At 33.2% G+C, this 14,769-nt stretch overlaps 1 protein-coding gene across 1 annotated transcript; it reads left to right on the top strand.

The window, feature by feature from the left end:
- The first annotated feature begins 4,921 nt into the window (after nt 1-4,921).
- Nucleotides 4,922-5,738, top strand: LOC130591904 (uncharacterized). The gene has a single exon (XM_057395877.1). The coding sequence runs from the start codon at nt 4,998-5,000 to the stop codon at nt 5,544-5,546; it is 549 nt and encodes a 182-aa protein (XP_057251860.1). The 5' UTR covers nt 4,922-4,997; the 3' UTR covers nt 5,547-5,738.
- The last annotated feature ends 9,031 nt before the right edge of the window (nt 5,739-14,769 follow it).

The following is a 14,769-nucleotide window of genomic DNA, read 5'->3' as shown; positions in this document are numbered from 1 at the left end:
GGAATTATGTCATCGACTCTAATGCATTGACTAAATATAACATGTATCAAATTTATGGGGATAATAAGTTCATTAAATTGGATCGTCTAACCCGGCTTGCTAGAGAATGCTATAGGACTTTGGGTTAGTAAATAATATACCCAAAACCCAAGTAAATAGATCCTACAAGGTCACACATAAATCAATTTGGATCAACAAAGGAAAGACCTAGAGCACATACTGCAGTCAGTTTTTTCTCAATATTTTCTCTCTCCTCTTTTCTCTCTCTTTCAAAGTGACGTGATATTAACTCCGAGAAAATAAAAGCACTTCTTCCTTCCAACTAGTACTGATAGAGTGTTGATCTGGATTTGTGGACAAAGTAGAGGAATCACAATTGCGGTTTTATCTCCAAATTTTGAGGAATTTTGTGAATACATCAAATATTAATTCTAAAACTATTATGTGATTCTTAATTATATATGCATGAGATCTTATTTTAATATTTATACATATGATTCATGAAATTCCCCGAATAATACTTATAGTACTACATGAATTTCATATTAAACTTTTGTAGTTATGTATCTTGGACTTGTTGTGTGATGTGTAGGTTTTATGAAACTCGTCAGGATTCTTTAAGCCTTTTAATATGAGATGTTAATTTCGTCTGTTTCAAAAAAAATTAGTCCGAGGATTGTTCGAATAATGGTTTGAAAAGTTGATCATTATTTTAAGTCTGGTTCAACCGTGTTATTAACATGGAGATTATATTTGTTTTATTGGATAGAGTAGGAAAGAAAAAGGGTTTAGGATGACACTAGGTGCCCATGTTAGCTACACTTGATACCCATGTATTACACTATCCAACTTTGGTTGAGCTCAAAAATTTCTTCTTCATATATTTCACATGTAAAAATATGACTTTTGTAAGAGCTATATACTTCTTGGATTAGTCTTTTCTAACCTCATCCATTATTATTTTTCTTAAAACTTTCATTATTAGCATACGATAGGGATTTATATATACCCATATATGTTTTATTATCGTGTACATTTTGTAAGCATTTTTATATTCTTCAAGAGTAAGATATAACCTTATCATATGTTCCCTTTTAATAGACATACTTACTTATCATATTAATCTTCATTATTTCTTATTTTCTGATTCCATCTTGGGTGTAGAATTGTATGACTTCATAACTTTAGCAATGCATGTTCTTTTATATGAGGTTCAGGAGCTACGTCACGAAATGAATCATCTAATGCATTTAAACACCTCCAACATGCTGAATCTGATATTCGAGGCAGTGATATATCAAGACATGACGATTCACATAAAATTCTTATTGGAATTTATTTATTCGCTTTTGTCTTAGCTTGAGCACTCGTATTTCTAACTAGTCCAACTCGTCAAGTACACGCCTATACTTAATCACACACCAAAATCACCACAAAATGTATATAACTACCCTGATAATTGTGTAGTTGCGCGAAAAGCCTGAAAATCCATTAAAGATTTAAGGTTGTCCATTGAAAATGTAAAAAGATTATTCTAAAATTAAGAAAAAGTCACTTAAAGTTAAGAATACTTATAAAACCCTGATATATTGATAGACTTTTACCAGTTTTTCATATTTTCTTTCTCTCTATGTAGCATATTTGTTTCGTGTTAAAAAGTCAATAAAAAAATAGGCATGCATGTTTAGTTGGAAAGTGGCAAAGAGAGGATAATCACGTCTTACAAAAGCTCATTTAGAATTAGTCGTCCTAGCGTTATTTTTTACTTTGCTTGGGCATGGGTGATCATGGGAGCTGGTCAACTATGTCATCCAAAGAATTGAAAGTGATAGGTGACCTATCCAATTAAAAGCACATCCATCATCTTGGGCATGTCTTATCGCACGCCTTTTAGTTGACTCAACCAACTATATACTGTGTTCACCTGGAGGGAAGACAAAACTACGTGTTGACAATATCACATATTTTCCATCGTATGCTTTTTCCTACTGCCTACAATTTTCAAAACCAATTGATCCAGAAAGATAAGTATCAGCCTGAATAAGTTTTACTCGAGGCTTAGCTTCTAAGTATAAAGTACTAATAGTGTCTTAGTTGGTAACTTCTTATAAAAAAGCAACACCAATTTCATTAATAGAAAGCCATATGATATCCAAATTGATATTAAAGAAAAACTAAAATAAAACCTAACTTGAAGAAAATAAAAGTCGTATACAATATAATCATATAACTATAATAATAATTAATCATATGACAATAATATCATAGCCCCTATTTGTATGCTGAATCATGCAGTTTTCTATTAGAGCCTCTATCATTATGACATATTTTTGAAAATGTATCTTTTTATTGGATCGTGTAGAAAGCATACGTACACTAAATATTAATTGTAAATTTGTATAACAAAACACCAATAAAATGCATTTGTGCAACAAATCATATAAAAATCTTTAAACTCACACAAGGTGAGACTAATAAATGAAACTATAGATACTCATTAGAGGAGACAAAGAACTCAATAATTGGTTAGAAAACATTTCAATAGAGAAGAACAAAGGATTATTAGTAACAAAAAATTGAAAAATAAGTGGACAAAAGTAGGAATTGGGCTTACCATTATCAAAGGAAAAATTGACAAGAAGAGGCCAAACTATTGGCCATCTTCTATAAACAGTCCAGACTATGGATAATCCATGAACAATCCAAACTATCACCTCCATTTTCCATAAACAGGCCAAGTGACCTGTTAACCTGTTGTAACAGGTAAAACATGTTTCTTTTTTTAATTTATCTTTTTTTTTGTTTTAATAACCTTTTTTAACTTAAAAAAAAACAAAAAAAACAAAAATTCAACCCAGCTGTCCAGCACCACTCCTTCTCCCCCCTCCCTTTCGTCCTCCTCCTCCTCCCTCTTCTCCTTAACCTTCAGTCCACCACCACCTCACAACCACAACCCCACCACAAAAACTACTGTAACAACCACGATTTTCATCCCCACACCCTTCCACACTGTCGCACCCACCCTACATCCATCGCCATTGCAGAACAAGCAACAGTCCCAAAACCCACCACCACAAAACTCTACCTTCAGGCCCGGAAACCGCTGCACCACCCTCGAAACTCAACCCTCATCCCCAACGAGCAACCCTGACGAAGAGAATGGAATGGAGAGAAGACGGGCGTGAAAGAGCGAGCATGAGAGGCACGAAAATCAGCATTGTTGTCATCGTCGCCGACGTTGGTGATTGTTGTTGGAGAGAGAGCACATGTGGATTGAGTGAGGGCACTGATGGCTGTCGTTGTGCGAAGGAGGAAGGATGGAGTGAGCGAGGGAACCAGTGGCGATCGTTTTGTGAAGAAGGAAGGATGAAGTGAGTGAGGGGGTGAAGAGGGATGGCCGGATGGAGTGAGAGAAGCGAAAGAGTAGTCGGCGGTGGGGGTGGTTGGTGTTTGTGGTGGGGATAGATCTTTGGGTTCGAACAACCGAACGCGTGGGGGGGGGGGGTGTTGTGGGTGGTGTTCTGGGTTGGGGACAGGAGGGGGTGGATTTGGGAAATAAAAAAAAATAAAGGGAAAACAAAAATAAAAGTTGTAAAAGTCATGTGCAAGTCACGTGTGTAATGGGTTTAACCTGATACACTAGGTTATCAGGTCACCAGGACCGTTTTTGGCAAAGTCATGCAATAGTTGGGTCCAACTAAAAATAATTAAAAGTTGGGACTGATTAAAGAAGATGTCCAATAGTTGGGACTGTTTTTATCAATTTTTCCATTATCAAAAGGTTGGTAGCAGTCCCAAGCTAATCAAAGAAAGACAAGGGTTTTAAGAAAGGAAAAGAAGGAGAGAGAGAGAGAGACACCTAGATAGGATTTTGTATTTAGTTGCATTATAAGCAGTGATTAAATTCCCTCCATATAATCGGTTACTAATATAATATGTACTCTAACTGTTTTTCTTATGCATTATAATTTTTCCCTGATTTACTTGTTTTTTTTTTTTTTACTTTGGCCATATTTTCTACAGCGAATAAATTTATTATTATTATACAAAATATTGTTAAATTTGTATTGGTGTATATTATCAAAATATCCTTACTTTTAGCAATGGATAATTAGAGATATTGATGGTCAATTGTACCCTGACAAGTTATGAAAAAGCATCCATTTATATATTATATATATTACATAGTACTTATATATTTTTTTTACATGTGTATAATGCTAGCCTCCCAAATTTGTAGAATCTTTAGTGCCTATATGATAGGTTTATCCACCATCTTTGTCTCTGTGATATACTCCTCTCTATCACAATTACTTTTTCTTTGATTTTACTCTCCTCTCTACCTTTTGCACTGGTTTCATAGTTTATGTGCAACAAAAATGTCCCAATCAAAGAAAATGCGAGAAGAGAATATACATATACACTACATAAATTCTAATAAATTATGCAGCCAATAATTGTGAGGCAAAAGATGGAGTTTAAAATACCACCACATTGAATATTGCACTAGTCCTATAAAGTCCCATATAATTAAACCCATCAAAAAGAAATGTCCCATATAATTTTTTTTTGACAAAGTCCCATATAATTAAACATATATACTTTACTCTAAAAAGTCATGCTTGAAATTTCACGGAAAGAACATTCATGATTATACCTAAAACGAGCCGGTATTTCTTAGGAACTTCCTCTTTTAATTATATAATGCTAACATGTCTCCCTCAAAAGAAATCTTGAAAATGTCATCCTCTTTGCCTTTTTATTGTATAATTAACAAAAAAGAACCATTTTGACCAAGTTTTATGCATGCTTAACTGTTACCAACCTAACTAACTAAATACTAGGACTTCGGCTACCCAAGTGACATACAAGTAACCAAGTCAATACACGGCTCCAACGTCACAAAACCATAATATATATTCTTCCATTCAAGATAATCTTCTAACATTCTTCTACTAAAGATCTACATTCAAAAAATAGAGCACCTCAATACTACAATGGCTCGCCCATTCCCCTACCCTATAACACACCATATCCAATCCCTTCCCTTATCCATCGGCATCTTCATGTCGATTTTCGCTCTCGTTGCTCTTTGTGCAAGACGCGGCAGTAGATCACCACGGTGTAGGTACGATAACGATGCATACGAGCAAGAGGCCGCCGCGACAAAGAGAAACACAACTTCTTCTCCCATGAATCACAAGACGCCGCCAAGATCACCCTTGGCTAACCCTAGAAAGTTATTGTCAAACATAAGCAATAACATGAAACCTTATAGTAAAAAAAATGGAGATGATCATATAATTAAGGAAAATGATGTTGTGGTTGTTGACCAAAGGGAAGGCTTTGGAGAAGGTGGTTTATGGCAAAAAGAGATTTTAATGGGAGAAAAATGTCAGCCACTTGAATTTTCAGGGGTGATATACTATGATAATTATGGTAATAAAGTCTCTCAACCTCCAAGGTCCCCTAGAGCTACTGCTGTTAGCTTCCAAGGGAGCATGCCTTTTCCTGTTTCAAGTCGTTCAAGTTCAGATATTAATTAGATAGAATAACGACGAAAAAAAAGGTTCTTTTTTGTTTTATATATGTACAAATCATTAATGTGAATTTCCTCAAAGTTTGATACATAGATGAGGTGAAAAACATAAATGTTACAAATTTTTCCGAGACATGTAGATTGAATGATAATTATAGATTAGTTATAATCGTGTATAATACCGTTTTGTATGGTAAATAAAGAGACGATAACAACAACAAAATATGTTAAGAATTTGCCTTACTTTTTTAAGGCAAAACTTAATTAAGTACTTATCTTCAGTTTGATATATTTCTGATTGACTGGGGAGACTTTACATTCTGCTACTTTTTGGTATTGGTGGGTAGCTAATGTTCATCATATATTTTTTTGATAAGGAAACTTTAATTTTGGGGCCAACCTAAAGCTAATGTTCATCATATGTTATAACGAGTAACTCATGTTATCCCAAGTGAAGCTTCCAGGCCGGTGAGTTCTTCTTTCTTTTTTTTTTTCTTTTTTTTTTATAAATAAATTAGTGTTGATTTTCCCTTTTGACTTTTCTATGGGTATTGGATTAACATAAACTGGAATTTAGTCTTTGATGGGCCAATTGCCATATTAAATTTAGCCACTTTATAAAATATATGCTTTGTTTGGTAAATAGAGGTTTTATACTCATATCAGAGGATTCGACTAGTCAATCCTCTAATTTGAGCGTTTGGTAAAGAGATGATTCAATTAGCTGATTGTGCTCAAAAAAACTCCTTTTGAAAAAGATAGGGGATGACCTTTTTGACATTGGAGATTTGGGATTAAGTAGGCCAATTACATTTATGTCATAAATTTGTTGAAAATTACAATAATAAATAATAAAAGTACAACAACAGATTATGCACATGTCCTTATTAATCATTTTTACACAATTACGTAACAATTAGCTATCAGCTACTTAACAAACACTTTTATACAAGCCGCTAATATAATCAGTTAGTCACATCATGTAACAGCTCAAATTCTCCTGAACGCCTTATAAAGGATTAATCACCGCGAAAGAGACTTTAGTCGAGATTACCCAGGCTATTACCATCACAGTCACTGAACTACATCAGAGAGTGTGGAACTCGATTCCCAAATTTATTCAATTCAAATTAACTATTACAACAACGCCTAATTCTCAGACTTTATCTTTATTAATTTCTATAGAAAATCCGGCAGAGTTTCCTTTAAAAATAGGACAACCCTAAAACGAAAAATAATTTAAACCTGTTTATAATATCGTCAAATATTTTCAACTCCAAAAACAAAACAGTCTCAATGCTTTCGCGGAGCAACAACCAATGAAGAATCAGGAGCACTATCGATTCTTTAATTTAGAAATAGCATATAAATAACTAATAGAAAATCGAGCGTCCTCGCCTCAAAAACAATACAACACAAGTAGTCTTCCAACATATAGCGGCTTCAACTTACAAAAGATTAACTCACGGCTTCAACCTGAAATATTTAGGGAAACTGCCACCCACCAAGTGACAGGCCACATAAATGACAACACAACATACACACATACATCAGCAAAGCTGAGTACTTAACTCGTAAATAAGCTTAACACATGCTTTGGTGGCTTTTACTTGAAAACGATTCAATTGTCAATATAATCACAACAATCACACTGTGATACTAGTGTATAGCATTAGTCCTCTCAGACACATACATGAGATACCTTTGTTTAGTTAATCTTCTCATAGTCCACTATCGTTCTTACAAGCATAACAAGGCGATTCCCACGGAATCACAACAGAGACATATTTTATATATTTATTTAGTTACCTTTCAACGTATCACGAATCTAAGTTGTTTACCATATAAGGTATATATACATAACATGATCTATTTCCTTTAATCGATTTCTAAACAGAAACCCAAACTTATGTTGTCATACGCTATCAATCATTTCTTACACTTCCTCCGTTTCGTTTTAAATGCAACAAACGAATATTTTATATCTCACAAATAATATCCATTTGTTGCATTTGAAACGAAACAGAGGAAGTATTATTATAAATAACACCTTATCACGCAATAAATAGCATAACAACTTTCACTATACTGATTCTTTATTGGAAATCCAATAACAAGATACGATTTCCTTATCTGGAATCCAACATTAGTAGAACTTACCATGATATGCTTCCTTATCAAGAAACCAATATCAATATTCATATTCAAATACTAAACAAACATTCATTACTTACCTGATATGATTCCTTATCGGGAATCCAATATCGAAACAACTTACCACAATATGATTCCGTATAGGGAATCCAATACCGAAACAAATTACCATGATACGATTCGTTATCGAGAATCCAATATCAAAATAACTTCCATACTTTAAAATAACAATCTCTTTAACCAAGGGGAAAGAGAACGCGACGGAGGCCGGAGACAAAGCTTACACTCCGACAATGGGGGTCATCACCCAACCATTCGCTTTACTTTTGGCCAATAACAGCGACTAGTTCGGAGTAGATTTTTTCGTCGATTTGATCAGCCATCAATAGGTTTCACTAGGGGAAAAAAGCAGAAGGGCTGCGCAAGTAGGGCTGCGCTTTTTAAAAAAGCGCAGCCCTTCACCTAGAGAAGGGCTGCACTTTTTTAAAAGGCGCAGCCCTTCTCTAGGTAGGGCTGCGCTTTTTTGAAACTAGCGCAGCCCTACTAGCTGTGTTGTTTTTTTTTCGATATGTTCTACGCGCGCCCTATACTCCTTCCCACTTTCCCTCTTTCTTTCACCCTTCAACATTTTCGTGCGAAAAACCGACACTCCACCACCTTGCCCACCTCACCTTGCGAGCCCTAATTCGACACTCCACCACCTTGCCCACCTCACCTGCGCCACCAACAATTCTCCACCAACAATTCTCCACCACCCCGACCACCTGCGCCACCAACAATTCGCCACATTGCCACCTCACCTGCGCCACGACCTTGTGCCACCAACACTGCTGCGCCACGACCTTGCGCCACCAACACTGTTGCGCCACGACCAACACTGCTGCGCCACGACCACCACTGCTGCGCCACCAACACTGCTGCCCACCACCAACCTTGCGCACCACACCTTGCGCCACGACCTTGCGCCACCCACCCTTCTCTTCTTTTCTCTTCTCTTCTCTTCTCTTCTCTTCTCTTCTCTTCTCTTCTTCTCTTCTCCACCATTTGAGTGGTTAATTAGGTATGAATTAATTTTGTTTTTAAGTTTCTTTTGTTTTTTTAATTTATTGAATTAAATGATTAATGTGCAATGTGGATTTTGTTAATGCTAGGAAGAAGAGGCTTAGGAAGGCACATTAAAGGTCCAACTATCTCTTCTCTCCTCATTGCTCGTCGTTGGTGATAAGAGGTGTAATATCCCAAATTTTTGTAACTATTTTATAAAACTTATTTTGTTATAAGAAGAGTTTATAAATATAAAATTCTGAAAAATAAAGTAAAATCATAATAAATCGGATTTTTATGAAACTGTTTTTATTTATTAAATCAGATTTTGTTTTATCTTTTAAAAAAAATAAATAATTTTCGAAATCAGAATTTTATCTTTTTAAAATCAGAGTTTTTCGTTCAAAGAGAAAGATAGAGAGAAAAGAAAATTTTGAAATATTTTAAATACTTATCTTTTAGTGAAACCCTAGATTTACATACATATATATATCCCCAAACACCCAAAAAAATTCTCACGTAATTCACTTTTTTCATCTCTTTGGTAAGTTCTAAATTTCAGATCTAAAATCACCATTGTTGTGTTTCGAAGGTTTCAACAGAAAAAAAAAGATCTTTTAAAACCCGGCGACTTGGCCGGAGTCCCGCGTTGATCTTCTTCTTTCTTCTTTCCTTTCTTCCTCCTGCTTCTCGCTGATGCGTGCTGCGTGCACCAGTTCTTTAAAAATTTGTTTGTCAAGTTTTAAAAGTTTTTAATACAAAAAAAGAGAGAAAAAGAAAAAGGAATTACATGTGCAGCAAAGTCCACGAGAGATTCGTGACTTACTGTAACATGAAAGTTGAAAAAAAATTTCAAGAAAAAATTTCCTTTCAATCTGTGACGATGCTGTCACGTTTTTTTTTTCAAGTAAAAGCTTTTTAATTTTTTTTCTTTTCAACCTTGGTTATTTAACTTTGTCAACTATTAAGTATTAACCTTGTAAGCTTTGATTAATTTTTCTTTCGGGATATTATATCAAGTGACTAACTTTAGGTAATATTATTTGTTGTAGATGGAAATTTCGTAGGAGGCGAATTTTAGTTGATATTGCTATACTTGGGAAGCGTTTGAGGTAATTCACAAAGTCCATCAACAACTAGAATCCCGTTAGGAATTGTATGTGCTATGTGTAATACATGTGATTATATGATTTTATGTTTATATTAAATGTATATATGTGGCATAAATAGTATTAGTATGTGTTATGACTAAAATTATTATTATTATATTTATAGTACCTATTATTCCTACGTATAATACATATGTATCTAGAACTGTTTTATTATTACTTTTGGAATGTAGTGTACTTATGTAATCACCATGTTTAAGAAATTATATTAACGTTGGTAATGTAACTTAATGGGTAAAACTAGTGTGTTAATGATGTTTCGAACGTTATAAGTTGATATATACTGTGACTCTATGAGACTCTAATAATGGACGTACTGGTTACTATAAATTATGGACGTTATTATTATTATAATTTTATTAAGTGGCTAAGTTGTGAAAATATTATTTGAACTAAAGACGTTCTTGTTAATGTTAATGTGATATTTGATGTGCCATAACTATTAAAATATATTAACCACGTAAAGTGGAAATAATATTGAGGGAATTATCCTGTGGACTTGGATCCTCCATAGGTGATGAACATTACTTGATTTTTATTCTGTTACAACTCTTTATTGTCTTCCTCCTAATACTATTGGTGCGCATTGCGGATACCCATTAGATTACTGAGGGGTGTGCACACTAGGGAAGTTCTGCAAAACGATATTGGCCATTACTCTTAATTATCTGGGTGACGACCCATGTTGAAGTAGGTGGTTACTGGGATTAGTCCCGGCATACTGACGTTCAATTCCCTTCTAATAAATAAAATTGTTGTGTATGACTCATATAAACTTGAATAATTGAAATGGTTAATCATATTATATACTTGTCTGTATTATGTTATACTTGTCTGCATTGTATTATATTTGTATGTATGTTATAAAAATTATTTTTAAAATATAACTATTATTATTATTATTTTACGGGATGGAGTTGTAATTACTTAGCTTTCGCTAATTTTTGTGTTTTTGTTTTCTTTGTCCTGTTCCATATTTATTTTGTGCAGGTTGGTGAAAGGGACTACGTTGCCGGAATGAGTGAATTTATAGTTTTAAGTTCACCTAGTTTAATAACAGTACTGTCATTTGAGATTGTTTAGTTTTGGTTTGGTTTAAATTAGACAACTTAGTTTGGTTATTTTGATACTTTGGTTTGTGAGTTAAATTTTTATTTCTAATAATTAGCCTTGCATTCATTTTGAACAATAGATGCGGCGGTAACACCCTAAAGGTTTGGTCGGATAGTTTAATGAAAAGAGGATGTTTTATAAAACTTGAAACCAAAGTTTTGGGGTGTTACAAATTGGTATTCAGAGCTTAGGTTATAATAAAATAAATATAAATTAGGAGTTAATAAAATTTGATAAATAATTACGAGTCTAAGGTTAAATAATATAGGTATTAATAAACATTAAAATAAATTGTGAGAGTGGGATCGAAAAGGGTTTATGTGCCTTAATGTGAAAACACTTATTTCAAATGCTTGTTAATTGTTTCTTTTCGTTCTTGTATGTTTAGATGTTGTAACTACAAGAAAATGTTGTGTTCGGATGACCGTTTAACCATGAAATTTAGAAATTTATATTTTTTTAATAAGGTTTGTATACTAAGTTCTTTAGTAGTAGTAGGAATTTTTCTAAGTTCCTATATATGTGTTTTATTAGGAATTTTATTACTTGACTATTTTATTTTGAGTTAAGAAGAGTTTAAGTTCTTGTTATAATTGTTGTTTACTTGTCAAATTTGATGGAAGCATGCAAAGGTTGTCTTGAAATGTTATGATGAAATATATTTTGTTGAGGCATGTAATTTTCTTATGATGAAAGTTGTATTGAGTAAATAAAACGATGTGCTAGACCATGTATGGGTGAATAGGTGTAGTAATACCAATGCTGATTGCAGGAATTGTATGCAAACCTATCAAGTATACACTAGATCTCATAGGAGGACTTTTGAACAAATGGCTGAAACCCCTGAACAACTCCTTGAGAGACTGAGATCTCTTGAACAACTTTCGCAACGTATGGGTTTAGTGTTACAAAACCAATTAGGGAATAATGGTGGAGAGGCCCACAAGCTACTATGGCAAAGAATTAGCAACCCTTAAACCTCCAATCTTTGTAGGAAAGGAAGACCCCTTACTCTTAGAGAACTGGCTAAGAGACTTTGATAAGTTATTCACTGCTACTGGGACACCTGAACCTCAAAAAGTAGACCAAGCTACCTTTTATTTGAGGGAGGATGCAGACACTTGGTGGGAGAGTCAAGGACCTATGTTAGAGCTCTAGAAAACTTTAATTGGAATGCTTTTAAGGTTGCTATTAAGGATAGATTTTTCCCTGAACATATTAGGAGGCAGAAATACAATGAGTTCACTAGATTTAATCAGGGAGGTACTATGTCTGTGCAAGAGTATGCCCAAAAGTTCAATGAGTTAGCTAGATTTTGCCCTAATGTTGTGCCAGATGAGAGAGCTAAGGCTCAAAAGTTTGAGGATGGTTTAGCATTTAGAATTCAGACCAGACTTGGTGTAACACCCCAAATTTCTCTCTTTAGGAAAACTTATTTTAATATAAAACTCCTTGAGAAACTTGAGAGTATTACCGCCACGTGATAACGTTAAAGGCTTTAATAATAACTACTAACTGAACTTTAAACTAATGCAGCGGAATAACTGAACTAACTCTCTTTATAAATATAAACTTTATTGTACAATTATATAACAATGGAAATAAAGACATAAAATAACAACTCCTTGACTAATTATGATTCCTCACTAGCTCCCCCATATGAAGTATGCATCAACCTGTAAATCTGCTCACCAAAAGGGTCATCACAGGGACAAAGCCATAAAACAAAAAAAAACAAAATGCGTGTCAGTAAAAATACTGAGTACATGTATATGCGGAAATTTAAATACTTTACTAAATATTCAAAATACTCATATAAACCTTCCTTGGATACTTGAAATAATTTGTATAAACTCCTTGGATACTTGTATAATATAAAGTATATAACCTTGATAAAAATCCTTTTTCCTTGCCTAGGTACCTTGCCTAAAGTGTGCACACCCCCAAGTTTAGTATTCCTTACTGAGTCTATTACGAGGGGAACTACCTTGTCCACATGACTTATACAAAAAGTACATGGGTAAATAATATAATAGCTACCGTTCTTGCTAATAAATAACAAGCCGTGGCCTCTTTATAAATGTGATCATAAAAGACATATAACTAAGAAAAATCTTTCAGAAATAATCCTCCTTTATAAGAATAGTAATTCTTTTAAAACGTTAGCCATATAAAGGCATATAAAATATATAACTTGTTCATGAAATAATCTTGAAAGACATCTATAGTAATACTATTAGAAATAGCTATGATAATAATGCTAAAAAAAAATAACAAAACTAAGAAACATCGTATTATCCATTGAGCATAATGCATTGCGAACCTTAAAAATAATGACTATGCTAATAAGACTATGATAATCCACTTTCCTACAACTTGACGCATACATATAATTCACCGAATCAGTAGCTTAGCAATTCAAGCAATAAGACAAAAGGAAAGTGTGATATGAAAGAAGTGTTCAATTACTGCCGAAACGTAGTTCAACATATATCTCATTATGTTTTACCGATTGAAAGTAAATTTAATGTTAGACTATTCATAAATTTAACATACTCATGTAAACTCATAATAAAAACTGATAAAGTTCATAATAAAACTTATAAGATATGTATTTTAATCTAAAATAATAACTCTAAAAACATGATACTACATATGCAGAACAATATTAAAGATCTACAAATACACGCACCTTGAAAATAAATAAGTACTAGGAAGAAAGAGAAAGGTAGGCTAAGAGGGAGAGAAAGTTTAAACTTGAGAAAATAGATTTATTTCTCAAATTTGGTGTGAAGAATATGATGGGTGGAGACCCCTATTTATACTAGTTGGAAAAGTAGAATTGGAATAGGATTAGGAAACTAAAAGATAGATTTAGGGAAAAAGATAAACTAATCTAGTTAAGATATAACTAATATTTACACTTATCCAACTAAAATTAGAAAAAGATATAAATTATCCCATATACATAATTATCTAAGATAAAATAACTAAGATAAGAAAAATAACAAAAGTAACCAAAATTAGTCCACATAACCGCATGAGTGTTATGATGCGGCGGAACTTTTTATTTTCTTTTTATAAAATCTTTTTTTTTCTACCCTTCTTTAAATCCCCTTTTTTTTGTAAATCTTTTCTTTTCTAAACCTTTTTAGATTTCTTTAAAACATTTTTAAAATTTTGTTACCAAAGTACTTGGGTTTTAAAACGAGTAAACTTAGACCCAATATTTATTTGGGCTACATTTATTTATAAATACTCAAAATCTTTTATAAAAGCCTTTTAAATAAATAATAAGCCTTTTTAGTAAATAAAACCTTTTTCAAAAACTAAAACTTTTATAAAAATATAAATAATAAGTTACTAAAAATACGGAGTATTACAGACTACCCCCCTTAAAAGAAGTTTCGTCCTCGAAACTTGAAACAAGCAAGTAAGAAGTAAAGCATGTAATTCACATATACCACAAACTCTCTATAAAAAAAATAAGTTGGCTCACATAATAACTCATAAAATAAGTCAAAAGTAGGTCAAAAATAGTATTTTAAGTTAAAAGCGCGAAACTCTATCGTATTCTACCCCTCTTAAAAGGAGTTACGCCCCGTAACTCGCTAAGGCTAAAACTTGACTTAAAATTATTTACCAACTTTGTAATACAAAAACAATACAAAAATTGTTGTTGGAAATGTAATAATAAAATCACTTGAGAGACAACACTTTCAAAAATAACTTTCAAACTTTAAAAAGAAT

The sequence above is a fragment of the Beta vulgaris genome, chromosome 6 (genome assembly GCF_026745355.1).
Source record: "Beta vulgaris subsp. vulgaris cultivar EL10 chromosome 6, EL10.2, whole genome shotgun sequence".
NCBI classification, from domain to species: Eukaryota; Viridiplantae; Streptophyta; class Magnoliopsida; order Caryophyllales; family Amaranthaceae; genus Beta; species Beta vulgaris.
Note: the sequence above shows the minus strand (reverse complement) of the source record. Positions and strands in the feature narration are given on the sequence as shown.